The sequence below is a fragment of the Nyctereutes procyonoides genome, unplaced genomic scaffold, assembly GCF_905146905.1.
Source record: "Nyctereutes procyonoides isolate TBG_1078 unplaced genomic scaffold, NYPRO_anot_genome, whole genome shotgun sequence".
In the NCBI taxonomy this organism is placed as follows: Eukaryota; Metazoa; Chordata; class Mammalia; order Carnivora; family Canidae; genus Nyctereutes; species Nyctereutes procyonoides.
Window position 1 is genome coordinate 20519029 of NW_026575024.1, and position 26173 is coordinate 20545201.

At 42.8% G+C, this 26173-nt stretch overlaps 1 protein-coding gene across 1 annotated transcript in view; it reads right to left on the reverse strand.

Annotated features, from left to right (window-relative positions):
* The window catches only part of DHX35 (DEAH-box helicase 35), a 65386-nt gene that overhangs the window by 15533 nt on the left and 23680 nt on the right, over positions 1–26173 (reverse strand). The window contains exons 6-16 of the mRNA XM_055303405.1: positions 25519–25580; positions 24649–24718; positions 22436–22495; positions 16822–16934; positions 15795–15891; positions 14768–14926; positions 12673–12883; positions 8364–8488; positions 5583–5637; positions 2488–2583; positions 723–817 (exon numbers count right to left, since the gene is read on the reverse strand). Coding sequence (XP_055159380.1) covers positions 723–817; positions 2488–2583; positions 5583–5637; positions 8364–8488; positions 12673–12883; positions 14768–14926; positions 15795–15891; positions 16822–16934; positions 22436–22495; positions 24649–24718; positions 25519–25580 — 1143 coding nt within the window. The remainder of the gene's footprint in view (positions 1–722; positions 818–2487; positions 2584–5582; positions 5638–8363; positions 8489–12672; positions 12884–14767; positions 14927–15794; positions 15892–16821; positions 16935–22435; positions 22496–24648; positions 24719–25518; positions 25581–26173) is intronic.

Here is a 26173-nt window from a genome sequence, read left to right on the forward strand (position 1 = left end):
AGAAAGTCTCTCCCCCAACCACACATCCCAGTTCAGCTCCTACATGTGCAAGGTTGCCACTCTCTACTCTTCCTGTGACAACCAGCCCTGACCTCACACTTGCCTGCCTCTGTCAGCACACCTTGCATCCAGGGTGTGTTTCATAGCCTGATTTCTCCACACACCCCTCCCATACGCTCACCCCCGCCCCACCCCCTGCAATCACGCCATCAGTGATCTCTGGTGCCAGGGCCTCAGGTGGCCATCTCTTGGCTTGGAGTACCCCTCTACCACCACCACCACCACCAAAATTAACCTGCTGTGCCCAGGCAAGACTCCTTATGCCATGAGGGTGCCACCCAGGTCTCTTCCCAGAGGCACCTGAAGGCCTGTTTCCCTTATGAGGAAGTGAAGAGGGCATGGTTAAGACTAGGGGCTCTGGACTGTGCAATGCAATTGCCCCAAGGCTGGGCCATCACAAATGAGTTACCTAACATTTCTGTGCCTTCATCTCTAAAAATGATGAGAATAGTGTTTACTTCCCAAGTTTATGGTGAAGACACAAGGGAACACGAGCCACATAAAACGTCTGGCATAGTGTCCAGAACACGACAAACACGCAGAATGCAAGTGGATTCCATTCACACAGCCCTGTCATTGGTGGTTCCCAGAAAGTTTCAACAAGGAGAGCCCACAGTGAAAGAGACTGGTATGAACGGCTTGGGGGAAAAGGCTAGACCTACCGCCTGAGACTTCTGATTTGTGGGGACCACAAAGATATTCTGGATTTGCATCATGGCTGCAATGCTTAGAATTTCCTGAGAACAGCCAAAATTTCCTATAAAACAAAGAGCATGTCTGATTTCAAACATGTATTGTCAACGAGGAGTGAAAGACATTTTGTTATTTTCCTTACACCATACTACAAGCGAAGGTCATGTATTTATACACAGTTTGACTGTTCGAGTTCATCATATATGAAAACTTTACCCTGCTGTAATGTCCATATGTGGCCCAGATGAACAGAGGTCCAGGAGGACTCTGAGAAAGGAGATGCTATTGCACTCAGCAGTTGGGACATCAAGGACTCTCGCTGTATACCACGGTGGGGGGTTGTGTCCCTTCTGCGGTCTCTCTCCTCCTGGACCCCTCTCTGGGGTGGCCTCCCTCTCAGCAGGGCTCACCTGACCTAGCAAGTCCAAGATGCACCCAGACCAGAGAAGCACTCTGCAGACAGTGGCTGCTCATACCTGGCACAAGGGCTGCAGTCATGGGCACTTCAGGGCACTGGACAGTGAGCAAACTGCACTGCCCATCCTCCTTCCCATAGTTTCCTGCCTCCTGGCTGATATGCTCCCCCAGCCCCAAAGTTAAGAGTCCTGTTTCTCAATGTAAGCCTAAGGTCACCTGGGTGTTTAAAGCTGACTCTTATCATACTTAGTCTGAAGTACAGCTCTGTAAACTGCTAGTGAATATAAAAGCCGAAAACAAGAAAAAAATTCTCATTTCCTTTCCTGGTAGGAGTGGTGGTGGGGGGGGGGGGACACATAAACTATACTCTATGATTCTGACTCAACCTCTAACTTGTAAATTTTTACCCCTTACTCATCTCCTCACAAACATCTGAAGGTGTCAGGGAAGGTGGAACTCCTGGATGCTGGTGGCAGGAATACAAAGCACTGTGGCCTCTGTGGAAAACAGAATGAGGAGTCCTCAAAAAATTAAACGCAGGATTATTTGATGATCCAGCAAATAAGCGAAAGCCGGTACTCCAACAAATGTGTGTATGCCAACGCTCAGAGCAACCTTATTCACAATACTTGGCAGGTGGAAGCAACGCCAAGTGTCCATCAGCAGATGGGCAGTACGTACACACAGCAAAATACTACTCAGCCTTTAAAAAGGGCATTCTGACATATGCTACAACATGAATGAACCTCAGAAGACAGTATGTCAAGTGAAATCAATCTGTCACAAAAGAACAAATATTGTAGGATTCTGCTAAAGGGAGGTTCCCAGAATCATCAAATTCATGGGGACAGAGTAAGAGGATGGCTGCAGGGCTTGGGGGTAAGAGGGAATGGGGAGTTGGTGTTTAATGGGGACAGAGTTTCAGTTTGAAAAGATGAAAAGTTCTGGAAATGGACTGTGATAAGGGCTGAACGACAATGTGAGTGTACTTAATGCCTCAGAACTGTACAGTTGAAAAAATGGTAAAATGGTACATTTCATGTTTTTACCATAATTAAAAAAAATTAAAAATAAAAAAACTTCCCAGTTTCAAAAAAAAAAAAAAAAAATCAGGCATCAGTTCTAGTTCCCCAGGAAACAAACAATAGTTTGTTTAATAGTGACTGACACAGAATCTCCAGTTAACAATATGCCCCAAATCAGACAGCATTAGCTCCTTCACTGCTCAAAATATATCATGCCCCCTTCCCTAGGGTACACAAAATTCAAGAAGTAATCCTCTGACAGAATCTACGAGAACTGTTGGTCTCCACATACCTGATTCGAGCAGCATTTTTGCAAACATGGGATTCAAAGGAAACTCTGCAACTCTCATGCCAAGTGGTTCAGTTAAGCGACAGTCTTTGTCCAGACCTGCCGTAAGAACAACAAAAATCAGAAGGCGTGAACCAAGGTGTTGGAAGATAGACAGTTATCAGGAGGATAAACGATGATGTACGTTAGAAAAGTTGTCCAAAAAGATGAATCATGCTACCAAACTCAATCTTACATCAGAATGCTATTAAATTAAAAGAAGAAAAGACCACCTCTGAGCTTCTGAATACCCAATTTTGAAAAACTGATACTTCTAATAGCTTCTATTTAAGAACTTCATTCCAAGGAAATGGCCCTGCAGCCTCCTCTCACTCCCCATTCCCCTCACCCAGCCCAGACACAGCTCCTTCCAAGCACAGATGTTCCAGAATGGTATCCCATACCCTCTGATCCTCTCACACTATGAGAGCAATTACAAGGTCAGGGACTGGGAATCTAAATGTTTGCCCAGATCTCTCTTGGATGCCAACACCAGAACCATTCATCCAACTGCCTCCTGGGCAGTTTACTGAACAGGGCAGACTCCAATTCCCCACATCTCTCCTTGCCTCTTCACCACTAACCAATATCCAGGTATGGGATTCCCAAGATGCTGACTACTACTTTATTGCCATTCAGACTATTCCCAAAGTATGCCATTAAAAAACATGCTGCAGAGCTCAGAGTAAGACAGGAAAGGTAATTTCTCTTCTGTTCCCATATAATCATCTCTTGAAAGGTGATAATTCAGCTTGTAACTATAAATTAAGTCAGGTGCCTTAATTCCTCTGCCTTTTCCAGCTTACTTAAGGCAGTGAAGAATTAGAAAATATTTTAACTTTCATTCTGTTGGATTAGAGGCAAATCAATCCAAATGAAAAACTTCTGGGCAGCCCCGGTAGCTTAGCGGTTTAGCGCCGCCTTCAGCATGGGGCCAGATCCTGGAGATCAGGGATCCAGTCCCACGTCAGGCTCCCTGCATGGAGCCTGCTTCTCCCTCTCCTGTGTCTCTGCCTCTCTCCCTCCCTCTCTGTCTCATGAATAAATAAATAAAATCTTAAAAAAAAAAAAAAAGAAAAGAAAAGAAAAACTTCTAGGTAGTCAATGTTCTCCCCTACTCATTACAGACTATTCCATGAAACTTTCCTTTCAGGGTCCTACTACATGCTTAAGAACAGGGACGGGAACCTATTTTGGCACACATGCACTCTGGGCTGACTTGACACAGACTCACCTAAAGGCCTTTTAATCACTGATGATCCTACATCAGTAATTGGCTATTCTTTTGCAGGGAAGTATCACAAACGTAATGAATGAAAATGGACCCCATACAAAAAAAATTTCTCAAAAATGGATCACGGACTTACTAAATATAAGAACTGAAACTATAAAAACTTTTCAAAGAAAACCTAAGAGAGATCTCCATAGAGAGGTTGGGCAATGGTTTCTTAGACAAGACACCAAAAGCACAAGCAACAGAATACATATACTGAACTATGTGAAAACTTAAAACTTTTGTACTACAAACAATTATCATCAAGAAAGGTGAAAAGCCAACCCACAGAATGGAAGAAGTATTCACAAACCACAGATCTGAAAAGAAACGTACACCCAGAACACATAAAGAACTCTTCCAACTCAGTAATAAAAGACAGTACCCCCAAGTAAAAATGAGCAAAGGATTTGAACAGACATTTCTCCAAAGAAGATTTATGAGTGGCCAATACACATGAAAAAGTGTTTAACATTACTAGTCATTAGAGAAATGCAAATCAAATCCATGAGATACCACTTCATTTCCTCTAGGATGCCTATTAATGCAGAAGACAGATAACAACTTGCTATCATCTGAAGCAAGGGGAACCCTCATACACTGCTGGCAGGAATGTCCACCAAGAATTAGCACGTAAATGTTTACAGCAGCTTTATTTAGCCAAAAAGGGTAAACAACCCCAATGTCCATCAATTGCTCAATGGATAAGGATAATACGTGGCATATCTCATCCAAGCAATGCTTTATTAGTCAGCAATAAAAAGGAATGAGTATCAACACACGCTATAACACGGATGACTCTTGAGAACATCGCGCTGAATGAAAGAAGCCAATTGCAAAAGACCACAGATTATAGGATCCTGTTTATGTGAAATGTCCAAAACAGGCAAGTCTACAAAGAAAGAGATTAGGTCAGTAGTTGCCTGGGGTTGGGAAGAGGGGAAAGGGAGTGGGGAGTGAGCACCCATGGGTACAGGATTTTTTTTCTTAGGTGATAAAACTGTTTTTAACATTCTAAACTTGGGGTGATGGTGGCACAACCCTGTGAATACATTAAAAACCACTGAACTATACGCTTTAAATGGGTAAACTATATGGTATGTGAATTATGCCTCAACAAAAATGTTAAAAACAAACAAAACAATCTCAAAGGACAAAACCTCTATCAAAACTTACCACCAAACCAGACATTCTGTTCACTTGGGGCAACATCTGCAGCAAAGATAGGTACTTCCTAAACAGATGAATTCAGACTATAGTTTCTTTCTTAAAGTAAAAAACTACATTTTTAAACAAGAGACTAGAGGTTCCTTTATAGCTTGGTGTTTCCTTGCCCCAAAGAATTCCATAGGCTGGTCATTGACCCAATTCTTCACAGGGAACTCCAGGAATGGAATGAGGGGGGAAACAGGGAGAAAACACTGAGCCAGAAATTTCGGGATGGGGTGGAGGGACTGAAAAAAAGGCCTAGAGAGGTAACATCTGACGTACTCTTAGGGAATCTTTTAGATATCTTTCAGGAGTGTGGCTCCAGTGATGGTTATTAATAGCTCCTGATGTCCCAACATGCTTTATGAATTCACTGTCATAACTGGACTTCATGTACTGTTAATCTAATTATGGTCCCATCTTTTTATTTTGATAAAGCTTAAGAGTTGTTAAGAGCATCATACATATGCAGAGAACCAGTCCCATCTCTGAAGATACTAAGAGCCCTAAAGTGAATACAATCTAACCAATACCATCTAATAATAAGTAGATCAGAGAACACGTAAGACAGGCATACCTCCCAGAGCATACAGTAACTCCAACGCTTGAACCATCGACTGGGCTGGAGGGGGCTGTAAAAACATAAAAATCCTCCTAGATTAATTTCCTCAGATAACAGACATAAATTGTGACTATTCTTGCCCAAATCCACTCTCCCCTCTTATGTGCCCCATAGCTCCCAGCCTGCATGCTTGTACTCACATTGGTGCCCCAAATGCCCTTCCTCTCCTTCTCAGCATCCGTAGTACTACTTGGTCTTCAATCACAGCTTGATTTAAACACTGCCCCTTGGAGCCCTCCCTCATGCTCCCCTCCACCAGAAATGATGGGTCCCTTCTTTGAACAACCTCCCTGTGTTCCTACACTCTCATCAGACACTTCTGTTTTTTTCCTTCACAGTCTCAATCTTCCATTGCAGCAGCCCTGGTGGGTAATTCTGTACCTCTCAGATCCCAGTGCCAGGCCTTGCCCACAGAGGGCATACACAGGATCTGAATTTCTGAAAATAGAGAACACTAGGCAATCTGAAGTTAAGCAAAGCTGCTATCGTGACCTTCAGTCTGATTCTCTGGATCTAAATCACATTCCCAGTATTTTCACCCAAACACACAGTATTTCTCTCTGGCCTCATCTGATTTGGGACCATATGCAAACATTATGTTTAAACATAGTTGGAAGGACTGTATATGTCTAATTCAGTTTGTTTTTCCGTATGGTTTTCTGTTTTCACTGTTTTGTTTAATTTTGTTTTACCCAGAGAAACTTCACAGTGATTACTTGGGACAGCTGCATAATATTCCAATTAGGTCATAATCCATAAAATGCACAACTGTCTTCCTCCTGGGTAACTGAATTGTTTTCTGTTCTTTGCTACTATAACTAACACTGCTAAATAAACAAAATTATATGTGCCCTGTGATTTCGACTATAAAAAGATAAAAATAAAAATACCACAGTTTTGGGAGAAAATAACCAGAAGGGAATATATGAAAATGAATTTGTATGTATTTTCCTCATACTTCAGTTGTCCAAAAAGTTTATGATTTCATTATTCCATTTCAAAATTTAATATACAATGATACTATAAACATGATCATACATGTAAGTTTTCTTCTTCTTTTAAATTATTTTTTCAGGAGAAATTTCCCTGAGAAGAAATATCAGGCATTTCTACAGTTCATAAAATAATGTCAGAAAGCCCTCCAGGACTGAAGTGGAGTATGAAACTGCTTTCCCAAACTGTCGGCTTTGGACTTTCTCATTTTACTGCCTGTTTGATCACTTAACTAATGTGAAGTGGTACCTAACACCTATTTCAATCTGTACTTACTTCTCTTCTAGAGAAGCCAAACATTCCAATGTCTCTTTTGTGCTGCTTCCTTTCCTTTAGCTCTTCTTTCAGTGGATATTTGATTTATTCCAAATGATGCTTGAAAAGCTCTGCAGTTCTCAAGATGCTGATATGTCATTTTTGCCATTACATGTTTTCTTTCATCTTAGATGGGAGGATTTTCTTAAAGCTTTTAATTTGCATATATTACTTATCTTCTCTGTAATTTCTTGCATACACCAATAATCAAAGAGGGTATTTTTTTCCATACTTATGATAAACACACAGTTGTTTTCTTTGGGAGAGAGACTGATATTTTCTATTCCTTCATTCACCTAGTTCATCATGACATATATAATATTAGGGACTTTACTATCTGAGCATCCAGGCTTGTCATACCACATAACAATGCAGTTGGGACAGAACAAGAGTTAACCTTCAAATCATAAAAATTCAGGAAGAAAATATGACTGAATGTTTACTAATTGACCAAGATGCAGGAAAGTGCTTTATAAGGACAGAAATAACAAGAAATCACAAACAGAAAGATTTTACTGTGGAAATATAATGTCTGCACATTTAAAAAAACAAATTTTAAAAAACCAATAAAATACAAACAACTAGAAAAACCAGTTGCAAGAAATACCATAGACAAAGGTTAATGTCTTTAATAATTAAAGGCTCTTAAAAATCACAATAAACACTAATTCTAACAGATAAAGGGCTTAACAATTCAGAAGAAATATAAAGTGGACAATAAATGGAGTTTTTTAAAAGTCTTTGGAGAAATCAAACAATAAGGGACAGATATTTTTCCCTTCCTGCCTTTCTCCCTCCTGACATCAATCAAACTAGCAAAACTCTAAAAGAAAATAACATGGCATGACACACGCACAGTGAGACAGGCAGCACGCACTGCTGGAGCTTACACTGGTAAAGCAATCTGGCCACACATCAAGATGTACAAAATGACTATAGCTCTTTGACCCTATAACTCCACTCCCGGAAACCTGCTCCCAGGAAATGAGCAGAAAGGAGATCAGCCACGAGGACATCCCCCACAGCTCTACCAAAACCCTCCTGGCTCCCCTACCTGTGATATTCCCTCAGGTAGGCACCCATGCACACTTGCTGTCCTGGATCCCCCCACCCTCCTGACCTGGTGAAATCCTACCTGGATTTCAAGTCTCACTTTGCACAAGACTGACTGGGCTGGAGGCCCCTCCTCTGTCTCTCAGAGCACTGGGCCCATGCACAGCAATTACCCACTTACTTGTCAACCCCCAGCAGACAAGAACAGGAATTGTGTCTCCTCTGTCGGGCTCTACTCCCCCATAACCTGCACAGGGCCTGGTGCTGAGTGGGTACATGACACACGAACTAAGGGGGGTGGAGAGGAGGACGATGTGCTTCATCTAACGTCCTGACATTTGCCCACAGGCATTCCAGACAGAAGGTAGGACTTACCGACATGAAGTGGAACCTGAGGACATTGTCGATCCCTAGTGCTTTCAGCTGTAGGATGACAGGTGCCAAATTGCTACGCTGCATCTCAGGGACAGTGCATTGAGGCAGCTTGTCAAAGGCTTCCTCTGAGGATAAGAAATCAGAACTGTTTGGGGTCAAATGCCACAATCAAACACAATCATTATGCCCAACGGACAGTTTTCCTTCTCTAATGAGAGGCTCTAAGACTCTAAAATCAGATGCATATGACATCACAACACAAAGTTGTTTCATATTTAGAAAAGACCATTCTATTTAAGAAGTATCTTAGCAGTTTATATCTTTATAAATAATGTATCTTTATAAAAATCTGTTCTCTTACTTTAGAATGCTTTTTTAACATGCTTTTTGTCAGCAAAACATGAAATCAAAGAAAGAAGTATGTGTTGGACCACTACTGGCACCCAGGCACCACTACCCCTGCCTGGGGTTGCACTAAGTCTAGAAGGCAAGAACCGCACATACAAATAAAGAACAATCTCAAAGTAAATCACCAAAATGGTAACCAGAACATAACAAATAACCAAATCGTACAAAGAGCAAAAATTGTCCAAATCTAACTTTTAAAACCAACAAGCCAGGCATGCATCATACTCAGAATCTGATAATGTCCCAAGCAGATCAATGAATGCTTGCATGCCCCATCAGGAATAAAAGATGACTTCCAATAGGAAAAAGCATACAAGATACAGAGGTGCCAAGATGGGAGGGGCAGGAATGGGGGAAGAGAGGAAGAAACCTTGGGAGGCCTTTTCATAAAAGCCTGGCAAACAGGGCAGGGGGAGGAGGGAAAGAAGGGATTAAATCACTTTTGTACATATCCAGAAAGCTTACGGATTATATAGAAGATGCTCCGCCCACAAAAATCCCTCTCACATCAGCCAACATTTTAAATGTGCTCACCCGCCTTAGCACTAGAATGGACCAAACCCCATGTAGATCATAAGGCTTTAGTTAACTAGAGAAAGAAAACAACAAGTATCAAGAAGAAACAGCACTATAACTGAAGATTTTTTCAAAAAGGTTATGAGTGAACAGACAACCAGTGTTCCGTGGACAGACTGGTACAAATGGCCAAAGGCACAGGTCTAAGTGGGAGGTGCTGAAGAACAGGCAACAGCAGGAAGTTCCACATGGGATACTCCCTTTGAATTTTAAGAGCATTTTGGGGAAGGCATTTTGGTAGGATAACCACATTTTCCAAGCATACTTCTGACAGAGGGAGAAGCAAAGTTCTCAGTAACGAGGACAAACCTGCTGAGAAGCCACTCACATAAAGCCAGTGCTGCCCACGAGTTCATGACATTCCATTAGACTCTACTGAGGACCCAAGTGTGTCAGGCCCTGGGTCAGGAGCTGCAGGTGCAGCTTCCAGAAGCTTCAGTGATATGAAAGGGTCTAGGACAAAGACCAGAAACAGTAACCTCCAAGACGGAGACCCAGTGAAGGGAATGGAGGCTCAGGGAAGGAGGAAGCACAGTCACTGCAAAAAACATTTGAGGTTGCTTCATGAGGGAACTACCATTTGAGAGAAGGATGTGAAGGATAAGAGGGATCTGCTGGGCAGAGGGAACAGCCCAAGGAAGGTATCAAAGATACGAGATGCAGATGTAGGAAAATAGAAAGTATGTTCAGGAAGAGCAGAGTGCAGCTGGGATGCAGTGTAGGGCAGCTGTGTGGACAGTGGGAGAATATGAGCTAGGAAAAGTCCTGGAGGGTTCTGGGAAAGTTAAGGGACTAAGCAGACAGCACTCTGCTCAGAGCTACACTCTGAAAGCTCATGGAAGCCAGTCAACCAAGAAAGCCTAGAGGCTGGAGGACAGTGCGCCCCATTACTGTTGGGTTAACCCTACCCAACCCCACTCCACCAAAACTGCTCCTGCGACAGAGCCAGTAACCTTTCAACCAAATCTACCTACCTGTCTTTAGGCTGCATTCTGTACTTTATTTCTTTGGTGCATAAGATAATGCTGGCCATTTCCTCTTTAAAAATCGCCTAAGTTCTTCAAAAAGAATTCAACATAGAATTACTGTATGACCCCACAATTCCACTCCCAGGTATATGCCCAAAAGAATTAAAAACAGGTACTCAAAACACACATTTTCATAGTAGCAACTATCCACAAAAGGCAAAAGGTAGAAATAATCAGCCAATAAATTAAAAAATTTGTGGCATATCCATCCACAGAATCCTAGTCAACCATAAAAAAGAATGAAGTACTGGGGCACTCGGGTTGGCTCAGTCAGTTGAGTGGCCAATTCTTGATTTTGGCTCAGGACATGGCTCATGTCCAGAGATCCAGCCCCATGTTGGGCTCTGCACTGGGTGTGGAGCCTGCTTGAGATTCTCTCTCTCCCTCTGCCCCTACACTCCCTTTCTCTCATTAAAAAAAAAAAAAAAAAAAGAATGAAGTACTAACAGAGACGAACCTGGAAAACATTTAGCATTCATTATGCTAAATAAAAGAAGCCAGACACCAAAGGTCACATAGTGTATGATCTCATTTATATGAAATATCCCAAACAGATAAATCCATGGAGACAGAATAGACTGTTGGTTGCCGGGAGGCAGGGAGAACTGCGGAGAAACTGCTCAATGGGCACAGAGTGAGGGAAATATTCTAAAACTAGACAGAGGCAGTGATACATGTTGTGAATGTAATTAAATCCCACTGAATGGTTTGATTTAAAACAGTTCATTTTAGGGGTGCCTGAGTGGCTCATTTGGTTAAGCATCTGCCTTCGGCTCAGGTCATGATGCTGGGGACCTGGGATCAAGCCCCATGTTGGGCTCCCTGCTCAGCGGAGAGTCTGCTGCTCCCTATGCCCCTCCCCCTGCTTGTGCCGGCTCTCTCTTGCTCATGACCTTTCTCTCAGATAAATAAATACAATCTTTATAAATAAATAAAAGTTAACTTTATGTTATATGAATTCCACCTCAAAACATCTGTTTTCTCTTCCCCAAATTTCTGGATGCCTTTTAACCTTGGTTCTCTCTTTCCTCTCCCATCATTCCTCCTTAGCACCTTCAGTAAGATGCTCATGTCTCAGGCTCCAACTCCCTCTCCTCCCATGGACATCCTTAACCACCCACTTCCTCCCTACCAAGTACCTGTACATTCCATTCCCTTTGCTTGGTGCTATTCCATTCCCTTTGCTTGGTGCTATCCCTTCCCCTAGATAACCACTGGGTGGGCAATAAGATCAAGCACAAATACTCAAGTGTGAAGCCCTCCCCAGTGGTGTAACTCTCTGCTCTCTGCTTTCAAGGCTCATTCCGGAATGGGAACCCTCTCATGCTATAACATGCCGATCTGTTTGCGGGGTTGCCTCCACTACCTGGCTCTCCACCATGTGCCCACAGATTACATCTCACCTAGCCCAAGATCTCCAAACCCCGGCACAAAGGCTGGTTTACAGCAGTGTTCTGTAAACATTCGCTACAAGAAAGAACAGAGTCAAGGACTGAACAAGGTGATGGTTATCAGAAGGAAGAAAGAGACAAATAACAAAACCCTAGGATCTGGGAAGTGAGTGCAGATGGATGTTGGACAGAGCAAGAGGATTAAAAATGATGTGAAAATTAAGTCTGGACAACTGAGGAGAAATCTCAGTGCCATTACCCACAAAGAGAAAGAGAAAGTAGCTCTGGACACATCACTGTCAAAGGCAAGGCTGCCTTAAAGCTAGAGAGAAAGTTTCTGAAGGGCTGGGATGGTCTTTATCATAACTTTATCTTGCTCTTTTAGAGCCTAACATGGCGCCTGGCAGAAAGCAGGAGCCAAACAACTATCTGCTTTCTATCAGTGGTCTCAGGAGAGAATTTTCGCTCTGCAAAGATGCTCTGAACCAGAGGCAAGATGGAACCCACTGTGAGACCCAACAGGAATCAGGATTTCTTGTTCTTCCCAAAATAAGAAAGCACCATGTTAAGCTGAGGGAAAGGGAAAACAGGACCTGAGACATGTGGCCCAGGCTACAGGGTCACAGGGCTATAGATCTACACTGGGCAGGTCTACACCTAGACATCAAGTTGGAATGGGAATGGCAGTAACTGGGGACTCGTGGGCCAGCCTTGGCCAATGAGAGCAGCAGCAGAGAACTGCTTTGTTTAGACTGAAGAAAGTAGCAGGGGCAAAGGACAGAGGGCCTCGTGAGGGGGTCTGGATTTTATGTGCAGTTCTGCCCATGAGGGGAACCATCCTGATGCTCTCCAGGGCTCAGGCTAACCATGAGAAAGTCAACAGCCCTGAAGGAGCGCCACACTAACCTGTATAAAGGCGGTAACATTTTCCTGAGCGGCTGCGGCCAGCACGCCCCGCGCGCTGGTTGGCTGACGCCTGGGACACTGGGGCCACCACCAAGCACTCAATGGCTGTCCTGGGATTATAGGCACGGAGCTTCACAAAGCCACAGTCGATCACATACACAATCCCGCTGATTGTAATGGAGGTTTCGGCCACATTGGTGGCCACTATCACCTAAGTCCCCACAGCAAGAAAAGTAAAAAGAGAAGATGTTTGGTTCTTTTCGCTTTTAAAAAACTACTCAAAATCCTCAAAGATCTATTAAAGATATTTCCAACAATGTAGAATCTGTAAGAGGCAGCTGAATATACTGGAAAAAACAGGAGTTTTAGGGCCAGGGGGTCCCGGGTTTGAATTCTCCCTAAGGTGTAAGGTGGTCCATAAGGACTTTGGACAAATTATTTAAATTCCTGCAGTCTCACATCTACATGTACATCTACAGCCTTCCTGGGCGGGGGGGCGGGGGGGCATCAAACGTGAAATACAAGTACAGCCTGGTGCTTGGTCCATAATAAATGCTCAGCAAATGTTTGTTTTTGGCTTCTGTACTAAAGGAAATCATCACCTTGAACATCTTTATTCATTCACTCACTCACACCTCAACTATTTCCTGAGGGTCTGTACTCTGCAGGCACCGTTCAAGGTGCTGGGGATGTATGATGAGCAAGAAACACAAGGCCCCTGTTCCCCCAGAGTCTGTGAGTATAGATAGCATTTAGAACTTTCTAAAAAAGATTTTATTTATTTATTTATTTATTTATGAGAGACACACAGAGAGAGGCAGAGGGAGAAGCAGGCTCTTCCCAGGGAGCTCGATGTGGGACTTGAGCCTGTACCCCAGGATCATGCCCTGAGCCACAGGCAGATGCTCAACCACTGAGCCACCCAGGCGTCCGCATTTAGAACTTTTTCTTTTAAAAAGATATTTATTTATTTATTTATTCATTCATTCATTCATAGAGACAGAGAGAGAGAGGCAGAGACACAGGCAGAGGGAGAAGCAGGCATCATACAGAGAGCCAAACGTGGGACTCAATCCAGGGTCTCCAGGATCACGCCCTGGGATGCAGGCGGCGCTAAACCGCTGCGCCACCGGGGCTGCCCCGCATTTAGAACTTTTTAAAAGCACTTTTACATCTGTCATTTTATAAAAATCTTCCGACCATTTTCATATAGTAGACATTTAAGATTTTATACTAGAAAACCACTGGTCCAAAAGTTCTTATTTATGTTTCACCGTTGAAAAAAAATGGGGCTTGAAGTTAAGTCACTCATCCAGACACAGAGTAACACAGGCACAGAATCCGGGCTTCCTGAACGGTTGGCCACAGTTCACGTTTGACTGGGCAGACGAGGTACTGCATCTCAATGGCATGAGGCTGAACACCTTCTTCTAAGTAGTCCAAATTGAGAATGGGATCCTCAGACCACCCTTCCCCCTACTTACTCTCTGCCACCTGCTGATAAACAGCTACAATAAGCTGGTTTGGGGCCAGTTCTGTGCCTTCCTCATCTAATGGGAAGGAAAGCCAAGTAAGGCCCAGGGGATGATAACCAGGATGCAGACTGGCTGCCTGCTAGCTCCTTCCAACAAGTGCTTCTCACCATACCCTTCCCCAACCCAATTTCAAGGCTAAATATTTTTCAGCCACACCTTGAATTAATTGATTTAAATTTGGCTCTACAGGCTAACCGGTACCATTTGTAGTAACTTCTCTATTGTTCCTGACTGATCACAATTCACCTAGATGGTCATTTAAGCCAAGCTAGTATTATGCCATGGGGAAATACTGAGCAGACAGTAAAGAGGTAAAAAGAAATCACTTGCTGTATTAACTACTTCTGTGAGGCAGGTTTAGAAATCTCTGCAATATACTATTTATTGTGTGCTTTTAGATTTATTGCGCAAAAGCATTGACCTAAAGGTCTTAAAGAAACCTTATTTAGAAAGTTTCACTTCAATTAAAAAAAAAAAAAAATCCTCCTAGTGCATAGGGAAGGGGCCCCAGCATGACCACAGCTGGCAGCAAATAGCCCTGGTCACTGGGCTAGTCTCACCTTTCTGACACTGCGGGACACCCTTTCAAACACTTTCATTTGCTCAAAGGAAGGCAGTCCTGCGTACATGGGGAGAACTCGGAGGTGTCTCTTCATCCCAGTTCGACCTAGCGCCCGAGCCTGCTCGATCAGCATAGACACAACAGTTTCCACCTCTTCCTAAAAACATTGAACCAGGGACAAAAAAACCCGAGATTAATCTGAAGCATGTCATTTTATCAGACTTGAAAGAAAATGAAAGCTGGGATAAGAATTTTAATTGCGATCAGATTCACAATTTCCAGTGTAATCACACTCTGCTCTGGGGTGGTTTTAAATCAAATGCTACTGAACAGTGGTGCCTATGGGGTGAAAATTTTCAAGTGTCAGATTCATTACTAAAATCTATACTATCTGCGGTGAACAGAAGAGCTCCCAATAAACAAAACCAAGGACTATTTCACTCAGCTTTCATGTACTGTGGCAAACAAAGCATATCATACATACAGACAAGCTGTGACATATAAAATCGCTATAAGCTTTCCCCAGAAAAGATTACTCTACCATGGAAAGTGTTGACGGTGGAAAAGATTATGACTGGAGGGTGGTTCTGAACAGCACTCTGACCGTAAGTGAGCACTCTGGTTTGTTCAGTTGTCTTTCCAGAGATGTGCCCACTTACCACCTCCAGGATGAGCAGCATCACTGGGAAAGAGGCTTGCAGTAGTAACACACATGCACAAAATGTACCTAACGCAACATTTCATCGTGGTAAACACAACAGCCCATTGACTGCATCGTTTACTTTGGAATCAACTAATGAGTTTAAAGTATATCGAATCCTCTGCAGACAGAACAGGTGGGAACTAATGATTCCCTGACAAGCTAGTCAGTAGATGAATGACATCAATCCAAACAATTTTCTACGCAATTAAGTAATCACAAAATACAATAAAACATGAAATGAATGGCCAAGTAATAGGCCTTTGTTAAATTTTGGTGCTGCCTTAACGTGTCTGTTCATCAGAGAAAATTCCAGTGGAATTACCTGGCCAGTCAGAAATGCTAGGATGTCTCCATCTCCCTCTGTCTGGTGAATTTTCATCACAGTTTCTACAGTTGATTTGATATAATCTGGAACAGGACTGAAAAGATGTATGAGATACATTCATCACTAGAACATACTCATTAATTATAAATTACACTAACAATCTGGCAGCAAAGCCTCATGAAAGTTAGTCTGGGCCTGCCTGGCATGTAAAGAGTACATGAATAAATAAACATTCATTTCCTTTTTTCCTTTTTTTTAAAGGCAGTATTCAAAAGTAATCCATAATTACATGTATACCACGAAAGTGCTTTATTTGCAAAGAAATAAAAACCCATGCAAATAAAAGTGCTATCTTTAGCAAGCAAAGAGGCCTGGTCAATGAAAGTTGGGGGCTGTGGTCCCAGTGCTCAATCTCATACTCTTTCCACTTTCCCTCCTAATCACTGGCAGCATGTCTGAGTAGAGTGTTCAGAGCTAATGGATAGGTTACCCAGTGAGAAACTCAGAAGTTAGACCCATAACGCTCTGGATTTATCAATCACTGTACCAGGCTTCTGGTCTTTGTCTGTCCGGTGACTAGGTATAGGAATTAGGATAGTCCCTTCCTATCTAAGGGGGTTCCTCCCAACCATGTCAACCAGGCCCCCTTGCTAATGTAGAGCACTAAGAACCAAATGATTCAAATCATCACTGTTGCCCTCATAGACAGGTAGCCTTGTAAACCTCAGTTCTGAAGATTATCAAGCCTCCTCCCTATAATCTTGTTACCACTTTGCTCTTTCCAACTGAGCTACTGGCCACAGACTTAGAAATTTGCACTTCGGTGTCAAGAGTTTCAAAACGCATTCAGCGTGGTATTGAGCAGGATTCCAGAACATCCTCTCAGACAGGAGACACAAAACATGCTCCTCTCAGCAGCCCAGCATATTGCCCTTGAGGCTACGAGTAGATACAGTGGCTTCACATTCCATAGCTCAGGCCCCGTTTGCTAATCATCATCGTTAAAAATAAAGTATCATCAAACCTTTGTAGATAAAAGATATCCACTGGAAATGTTCGCCCTTCTACTGTAAGGATCACACATGTATCCCTTGTTGGGTCACTGGTTTCATTCTGATTAAAGAAATCCCGGAATTTCTATTTAAAAAAAAAAAAGGACACTTCATTTCTCTCAAAAAAAAAATGATTTGTTGTTACATAAAGAAAGAAAATAATATAAAACTGACAGAGCAGGGGTTGGGTAGTAGAGATTGGATATAACACAGACTATCAGTTACAAAATAACTACTAAAAATCCTATTTTTATTATTGCAATTTTGAGGAATCACATTTCAACAACAGACTCTTTACTAAACTTTGATAAAAAATAATAAAGGTTAGATTTCAAAACTCTGTTACTCACCAATACATCTGGGTCCACCTGTAACTATGGCATTACTTATTTTTATCCCCTGTATTTTATTTAACAAAAAATTGGGTCCAAAGATGTGATTCAAATTAAATACAGTTTAAATCAGGTTGATGTATAGCTCTAATCTGAAAAGCACATATCTGATTATCAATTTACAAAGAAACTTTATATTTCTACAAACACTAGCTATGATACTAGTGTTACAGTAACAGATATATATTTATTATAACCTTCCCAAATTTTAGGCAGGAACAGTTTTGGCAAGGACAGTGTCTTCTCTATCTTTCCATGCCCTGGGGGAGTTAGCACAACACTTTTAGGGGGAAGTCATCCATTACACACTTCTCCAGCACTCCCACAGTACACTGTGAAGAGAGGTAGCTCCTGGCAGCTCCTCTAACAAAGGTGGCTACATCTTCTCCCATGGCACTTGACTACCAGACTGGCAGTTTATAAGTAGGCCTGGCACAAGAGCTCTGGCCAAAAATGGGCCAGGAAGATAGCACTGATGATCCCTTCTCATGAAATCTGACCTGAGATACACAGAGAAGCTGGCAGTGAGTGCCTGAGGGGGAGCTGCTGTGTCAGTGGCAGAGGGACATGGAAATCCTGTTGGGTCAAGTATGTCATCCGATTCCCACCAATGATATTCCAGTATGATCCCTGAACCCTGGCTGGGCATTACTTTTCATTATCCTAGGAGGTCTGGCTAGGAGAACACAAGTCCTGCCTCCTTTATTCCTCATGTATCTTTACTGACCATGCTGGTGCCTGCCCTGGACACTGGGAGCCAGGGTACACTGAGGACTGCTTCGCATACAGAGCAATGGACATGGAGGAGCCCTTCTACAAGAGTTGATTGAACTACAGAATAGTGGGATGCTATAGGATGCTATACGCTGACCTCAAAGTTGTATCTGAGAAGAGTAAGCACAGACATAAAAGTGCTCCATGCCAACACAAGAACCATGCTGTGCTATGAAGAACTCCATGGCACTACTCTTCACTTCCCTTTTGGATCAAGTGACTTCAGCCCTCCTGTGCCCTATGATGTGATACACAAACAAGTGAGAAAAGACTGCTCCTCTACACCCCAAAAGAGTGAATAATCCAGGGGGGATGGGCATATGAGGAACCAATCAAAATACAAACCAAGGCAAAATGACTACATGACCAGAAAAAAGCTGTAAGTTATTCAGAATGAAGGTCAATGGCTTTCAGGGAAGGCTTCATGGAGGCAGCAGTACCCCCTGGCAAAGCCTGGATGGATGAGGAGGACTATACTGGCTACGAAGAAGAGACAACCCTTCTATGGCTGACAGCAGAATGCAGACTAAGATATAAAGGGCTCACCAACAAAGGAAAGAGCCCAAGGTCCAGGGCAGGCCAGCCCCGCTCTGAGTTGTTCTCTCATCTACAGAAGGACAAATCGCTATCTACCCTGTGTGGGCCTGCAGTCAGCACAGGTCTGGCCTAGAATGTGTACTCAGGAAGTGATCATGCTGTCTGTCACTCTGAAGGGGCCCGAATGTCATGCTACATGGGCACTTCATCTGATGAGCCAGACAAGGGCAGTGAGGATGGGCATGACATCCTCAGACCTGTGTTCTGGATGCCTGGCTCGAGTGGCCACTTTGGAGGAGGGCAGGGGCAGTAAGAGAGTGGAGGCAAGCTAATTCAGGAAGGTACTGGAATAGCTCAGAGGAGAGAATGAAAGCACTTGATTTCACTTGGCAGGGGCCTAGTGAAAGTGAAGCCTATCAGAGGTATGAGTGACGGGGCCGGGCAGTCAGTGAGCAAGAGCGCACGCATATGCACGCTGGGGAGAATGGAGTTTCTTCTTTGTCAGGGATAACACCTCCCAAAGCAAAGTAAGTCTTGAGCCTGAATGACCTCGATGAGAGAGGGACTGCCATAGAGAAGCCAAAAGCCACAAGCCTCACAGGGCTGTGAGTCTGGACAGCTGGTGACCAGCTGCTAACAACTCAGGCTGGAGCACAGGATCACAGTCAAGCCGGCCACCAGCACAAAGCGTCGGCTGAACCAGGGGCCATGGAGGAAGGCAGCCATGAGGAAGAAGAGCAGCCAGCAGAGGAATCTGAGGGGGAAGTCTCAGGGAGGCAGGAGAAAGGGGAGACGACAGGTATCCAGAAGCTGCAGAGAGAGAAGGAGGACTTTAAGAACGACTTGGTTGAACAGAGCTGCATGTTACCAAGAAGGCAAGCAGAACAGGGAAGATGCAACACCTCATTCTTGACTATGTGGTGCTGAATACAAAAGACAGGAAGTTACCTTCAAGAAATAAATTCAGCATTTACTGAGAAAGTGTGAGATCTTTGTCCTTAAGATATTTATCTTTTATCTTTACCTGGAAATATAAAATACATACAGAAAACTACAAGCTAGAGAGCAATCAGTGGCATACGCCTTATGGGCAGAATGAAGGAACAGCAAGAGTGAGGTGAAGGTGAGTCCACCGCACCAGGAAAGGAGAATGTGAGTCAGATTTCAAAGAGGTGGGCGCACACTGACTGACCCAGACCCACAACAAGGAACATAAAATGACAAAAAGCAAGAGGACAGTCAATGAAACAGAATGTAAATGATGTGGACATCTGTTGGGCCATCTCCCCAGCTCACCAGCTAGCTTCCTTCCCTGGTAGCTACTCAGACCTGACCCATATAAGTGGGTTCCCAACAGCCATGTCTACACAACACGTCCACCCTGGGCCAATAGTCCTTGGTCCATGCAGATGGGTCCAGAGGAGGACCCCAGCCGATCCCCTATCTCTTCTCTAAGAATCTGGAAAAAGAAATTAGTTTCTCTCCAAGAAGCTGGACCGATGACAAAAAAAAACTGCAGGAATTCTCAGCAACCCTATTTTCTGGCATGTGGATGGAAGCAAAAGAAAAACAAGAGCTTGTGATATAATGGTCAATTAATACTTCATAATTATATCTGATCATGTTCTATAACTGCTCACATAATTAGGCTTACATTAACAAAGCAGCTAACCTAATCAAGGCAATGATGTGATTGGCCCAGTCATATTCCACCTCTGCCTCCTAGCCTCCATCACTGGTGTCTTTACCACAAGGCTGGGTCACACCCTGGGCCCTGAGCGAAACGAGAGCAGAGGGCATCTATCCCTCCAGGCAGTGGGGCTCAGAATTAGTGTACCACCCACAGACGTAGAAGCTGGGGTGCCAGGAAAGGGGTGTGGCACTTCTGGGCCTCCACGTCCGACACTGCCCAAGCCACACCCTGCCATCTCCACTATCCTCTCTCACCCACCTCAGCCCACTGCTTTCCCTCCTCACTCTCTTACTCTCAGGTGGGGACTCCCACCCCCACAACACACACCCTCAGTCACACAGGACAAACTCCTGCCCACTGGGTCCCCCCACCACACACACGGACACCTACACACACATATGCACACCTATACACACATGGGCCTCACTTCCCCCCTCCCAGGGGAGGCAGTGTACAAGGATGGGTGAAGGAGTGAAGGCCCAGCATGCTGTGTGTCAGAGCACTTACAGACCACAGCAAGTTTCCTACACTCCACTTTCCCACCTGAAAAAAACTACTACCAGAAAGTCTATCTATACCATGGAAAGAAGTCCTTTTTTAAAATCTCTGTGCCATACCAAAAGACAATGAAAGGGGATCCCTGGGTGGCGCAGCGGTTTGGCGCCTGCCTTTGGCGCAGGGTGCGATCCGGGAGACCCTGGATCGAATCCCACGTCGGGCTCCCGGTGCATGGAGCCTGCTTCTCCCTCTGCCTGTGTCTCTGCCTCTCTCTCTCTCTCTCTCTGTGTGTGACTATCATAAAATAAATAAAAAATTTTAAAAAAAATTCATTGAACCTAAAAGCATCTACTCTGTGGTAGACAGTAGATTTAGACTGTTTAAGACATTGTTTTAGGTGAAAGAAAAAATAATGAGTAAGACACTCAAAGTCCCAGTCTTCACAGAGCTTCTATTTTACTGATGGGAGACACACAATGAACAAACATCTAGCTCTGCATGTAATGTAGGTAGTAGTAAGTGCTAACCACATCAGAAGCAGCAGACTAAGATGATGCAGGGCAGTAGGGCCCTATTTTAGTCGGGGTAGTCAGGAAAGGCCTCTCTGAGTAGAGAATACATGGTCAGGACTGCACTGAAATGAAGGAAGAGCCATGAGAACATACGGGATAAGGGTCTAGAGAGGGTCCCCCCCAGAGTAAAAGCATACTTGGGTTTTTCTGAGGAATAGTGAGACTAGAATATAAGCAGCATGGGAGAGACTGGATGTAGATGAAGTCAGAGAGGTGACAAGAGAAGTGACTGGAGGGCAGAGACTGTCCCCCACACGCCTTGCAAGCAAGGTAAGACTCCCACCTGGACTTGCCTCCCAGCCCCTGGGATGCATGGTTTCACACCCCTGTGGCTCGGTGCATGTTTAGGACAACCTTCCCAGCCCTGCACAACTGGCAGACTTCCATGCATCTTTAGAACCCAAATGGAACATCTGACCTCTGTGAAAGCTCCCAGACATCCTCCAGCCAGCTAGACTTAAGCAGACCCCTCTGTGGCTGTCTCAGCACCCTGACATACTGATCTGTAAACATCTATTTATGTGTCTGCTTCCCAAGAAGTCAGGGAGGGTTATGAATCACCTGTAGCCAGCATGGCACTGAGCATGTATGTATATATATTCATATATTTATATTTATACACATATATTTATATAAAACAAGTAGTCAAAATTATTTGAGTTGAACTGCTGTTTTGAACTAAAATATTAACTGGTAAGAGAGAAAAATAATGTAAAATGAGCCATGAAAATTCTAACATGTAAATTATATATGCAGGGAAAACTTCAATTGCACACCAAAAAATCTCAACCTAAATGCTACAGTCATAAATAAATTTCAGCAATATAACATACTGAAAAAAAGTAATAAAAGGAAACTGCCTATGTGGGAAGAAACACAGTATGTAGAGAAACAAGACAAGTAGGTAATTATGAACTCAATTAATTACAGGCTAATTTCTACCCACAAGCTAAAAAGGAGTATCCTCTGATCATATGGAATCTAGGACATCAGATGGCCCCATAAGGTAGGTAGGCCATTCTGTCAGAGATAAGCTCTCGCTAGAGGTATGTCACAAGGATATGTCCAATACTTCCAGTGCTTACAGGGGGCAGCCGGGTGAAGCGGGAAATGCTCATACCTCTGCATCCAGAGTGGCTGAAGCCACAAGCAGTCGAAGATCCCCTCGCTTTCTCTGAATCTAAAAAAGAAGGCATTAGGAAACAATAAAACAGGGTGATACGTACAGAAGATAGTTTGGTACCTGCAATTTACTTCAGAGTAAATTAGTGTGTGTGTTTTTGAGGGGTCAGTCGGAGCTTATAGATGAAACAAGACTGACCAAAAGTTAAAGTCACAGGTAAAAAGGTGGGTCATTACACTATTCTAATGGTTTAAGTAGTAAATTTTTCCAAAATAAAAAGTTAAAAAAAAATGTTTCTATAGAAAGAATAAAGGAGCTTTAAGAATTAAATTTGAATTTAACAAAAGTAAAACCATTTCTTCCTGATAGCTGGGTCTCTGGATAGTCAGAATCTACCTACACTCAGTTGAAGCATGAGAAGTACATTAAAAGCAAACAAACAGTAAGTGATAATAACACTGAGACAGAAATACTGACAAAACATCTTAACAGTTATTCAAAGAAAGAAATGATCAACAGGCAGAGAAGAAATGATCACATAAACTATAGCAAAAATATATAATAAAAATGACATTACTTTTTAATCTATCACACTGGCAAAGATTCAGTGAAATAAGCCTCTTATTAGACTGTTCCTAGGAGGATAATAAGCAGGTGGGAAAATCCCTCCTAAGTATCAAAAGTATAAATCTTTGGCCAAAGAATAAAATAATGAAAACAACAAGAACAATGGCAATTAACATGCACTAAGTTATGTGCCATTCCCTGGTCTCCGCATACAGCTGTGTCATATATGTGCTGCACAAAGATGTCTGGCTGAAGAGGCCAGAGGCATCTGAAGTCCAGAACACCCTCCCCTCCCCTGGCTGTGGGCAGCCTCCTAGTGTGGGCACCTTTCTCTAATTTGTACAAAGGTGAGACTTCATAGTCTCTTTGTGACCCTTAGGTACCATCCTAAAAATCTTACGTGATCTTATTTGAGTCCCATAATAAAACTAGGATCCAGAGTAGCTCTGTCCAAAAGAGTCCAGTGACGGAGAAGTTTTGCCCAGTGCACTAGCCACTAGCCATGTGTGGTTACAGAACTCTTGAAATTTAGCCAAAGCAACAGAGGAACTGCATTTTTAATCTTATTCTACTTTAATTAATTGAAACTAGCCATAGGTGGCTAGTGGCTGCCATACAGAAAAGTATACTAGCACAGATGTAGAGACTTCTATCATCCCCATTTTAGAGATGAGTAAACTCAGCAGAGCCAGATTTTGAACCCAGGCACTCTGACCCAGAGTCCATGCCTTTAATTACTCTGCTCTACCCCCTCATTCTAGACTCCTGTGATTGGGAATATATCCAAAGAAAACAATCAGAAAATACAGGAAGGGAAAAGGTATGGCTGAAACAAGACTGGCCATGAGTTGTAATAGTTGAATACAGATGATGGGCACAGAGGAGTCATTAAGTCCTTCTCTTACCCTGTAGTATGTTTGAATAAAAAAATTTAAAAAAAAATAGAAATACAATAGATTTCATTACAAAGATGCTCACTGCAATATTATTTAAAATGCTTCAAATGTGGGGCGGGCACTTGGGTGGCTCAGTCAGCTAAGCATCTGACTCTTGATTTCCACTCAGGCCACAACCTCAGGGCCCTGGGATCGAGCTCCACATTGGGCTCCCCACTCAGTGGAAAGCCTGCTTGTTCTGTCTCCCATTCTTTGCCCCTCCCCTTATTCTCTGTCTCTCAAATAAATAAATAAATCTTTTTAAAAATTTAAAAATTAAAAAAAAAATATTTCAAATCTGGAAGCCATACAAATGCTTACCAGTAAGGGAAGAGTCAAATACTTTATGGTAGAGACATGATTATATAGACATTACTAAATATAATATCTTCAAGGAACATTTAATGACATGGAAAAATGATCTTAATATTAAGGGAAACATACAAGATACAAATTAGTACATACAGTCCAATCCCTATTAAGCCAAAACAGATGCATTTAACATGCAAAAACACAGGCAAAAAAAGAACAGAAGAAACACACCAACACTCCACCAGTGATTGTCTCTGAATGGGTAGAATTATGGATCATTTTAATTTTTTCCTTCATATTTGATTGGATTTTCCAAATTGCTACAATTACTTTCTTAGTCAAGCAGTAAAATAAAACAAAAACACAAAAACAAAAGTCTAGGCAGCGAAGTCACACCTTTTTCAGCAAGCCAATGGCAATGTCTGTGTATAAGGTCCTCTCATGGGCTTCATCCAGCATGATGGCACTAAGAATCAAAGGGAAGATTTAGTGAGCATCAAACAAACCACCCACATAATCTCATCCAGATTATCAAAGGGACTTCTGCATATCTAATCCCTGAGCAATATACCTCGTATTAAAAGTAGAGCTAAGTAACTTCTCCTTGATAAGGAGGGAAGTATTAAGGTAATAAAAATGGTGATATCAACATATCTTGGTGAAGAAAACAGTACATTTACTGCTATCTTTAAAGAGTTTTACAACCCACATTGGATTCTAATAGGACTTAATTACCTGATTTTAAATTACAATATAACATATAACCTCAGAGAGCACATAAAAATCAGAACAAGGCCCCTCCAAAGATTGTTAAGCATCAGAGAACAGCTGTGTCATGTGTGTACCCGGGAAAAATGTAACATCCTTTCCCAGAACACCACATAGCCTGTTTGGGACAGTGTTAATGCCATGAGTAATGGACAAAGACACACAAAGAGGGAGACAGTGTAAGTAAATATCTGGACTCTGCATATCACATTACACAAACACTGTCCAGTAACTATCGATCCTGGGACATAACAGAGGAAAGATAAGTATGACAAGTCAACAGATTATTCAAATAATGACAGGGATTTAAATGTATCCATTTTTTACTATTAGTAAATTCTGAGAAAGCAACAAAGGCCGTAAGAGCCCACATAAACAGATAAGCTTTAGGGCAGCTGAAGGCAGTCATTAAGTCCCAGCTATTAACACAACTGCTTCTCAATCTACTTGGGTTTTTTTGGAACTTCAGGGAAGTTATCATTGGAAAAATACATTTACCTATATTTTGTTAACAATGGATCAACCATCATTTCCCTGACCAACATTCCATCAGTAAGGAACTAAAAAACAAAAACACAAAATTTTAGAAATAATTCAACTATACAACAATGATTTTTTTCAAAAAGTTCAAGTGTAACCAAATGCATACAACCTTCACCAGTGTGTGGACAAGACAATTCTGCAAGGAAATGCCCCAATGCTTTAGTGATCAAGCAATGGAACTGTTTACAAACAAAACTTCCATGTTGGGGTTCTCAGCTGGGGCCTGCAAATTTTGCAGAATTCCACCTGCATTTACTATCTGAACATTGGCTCAGCCCATTTTCTCTGGGCCTATACTACTGGTACTGTGGACAAACAGGCAGTGAAGACGATTCTTATCTGCACAAAGGAAGGCCATGAGTCTGAGATCACTGTTCTTAAAATATCTCAAAAACTGGGATCCCTGGGTGGCGCAGCGGTTTAGCGCCTGCCTTTGGCCCAGGGCGCGATCCTGGAGACCCAGGATCAAATCCCACGTCGGGCTCCCGGTGCATGGAGCCTGCTTCTCCCTCTGCCTGTGTCTCTGCCTCTCTCTCTCTCTCTGTGACTATCATAAATAAATAAATAAAAATTAAAAAAAAAAAACATTAAAAAAAATATCTCAAAAACT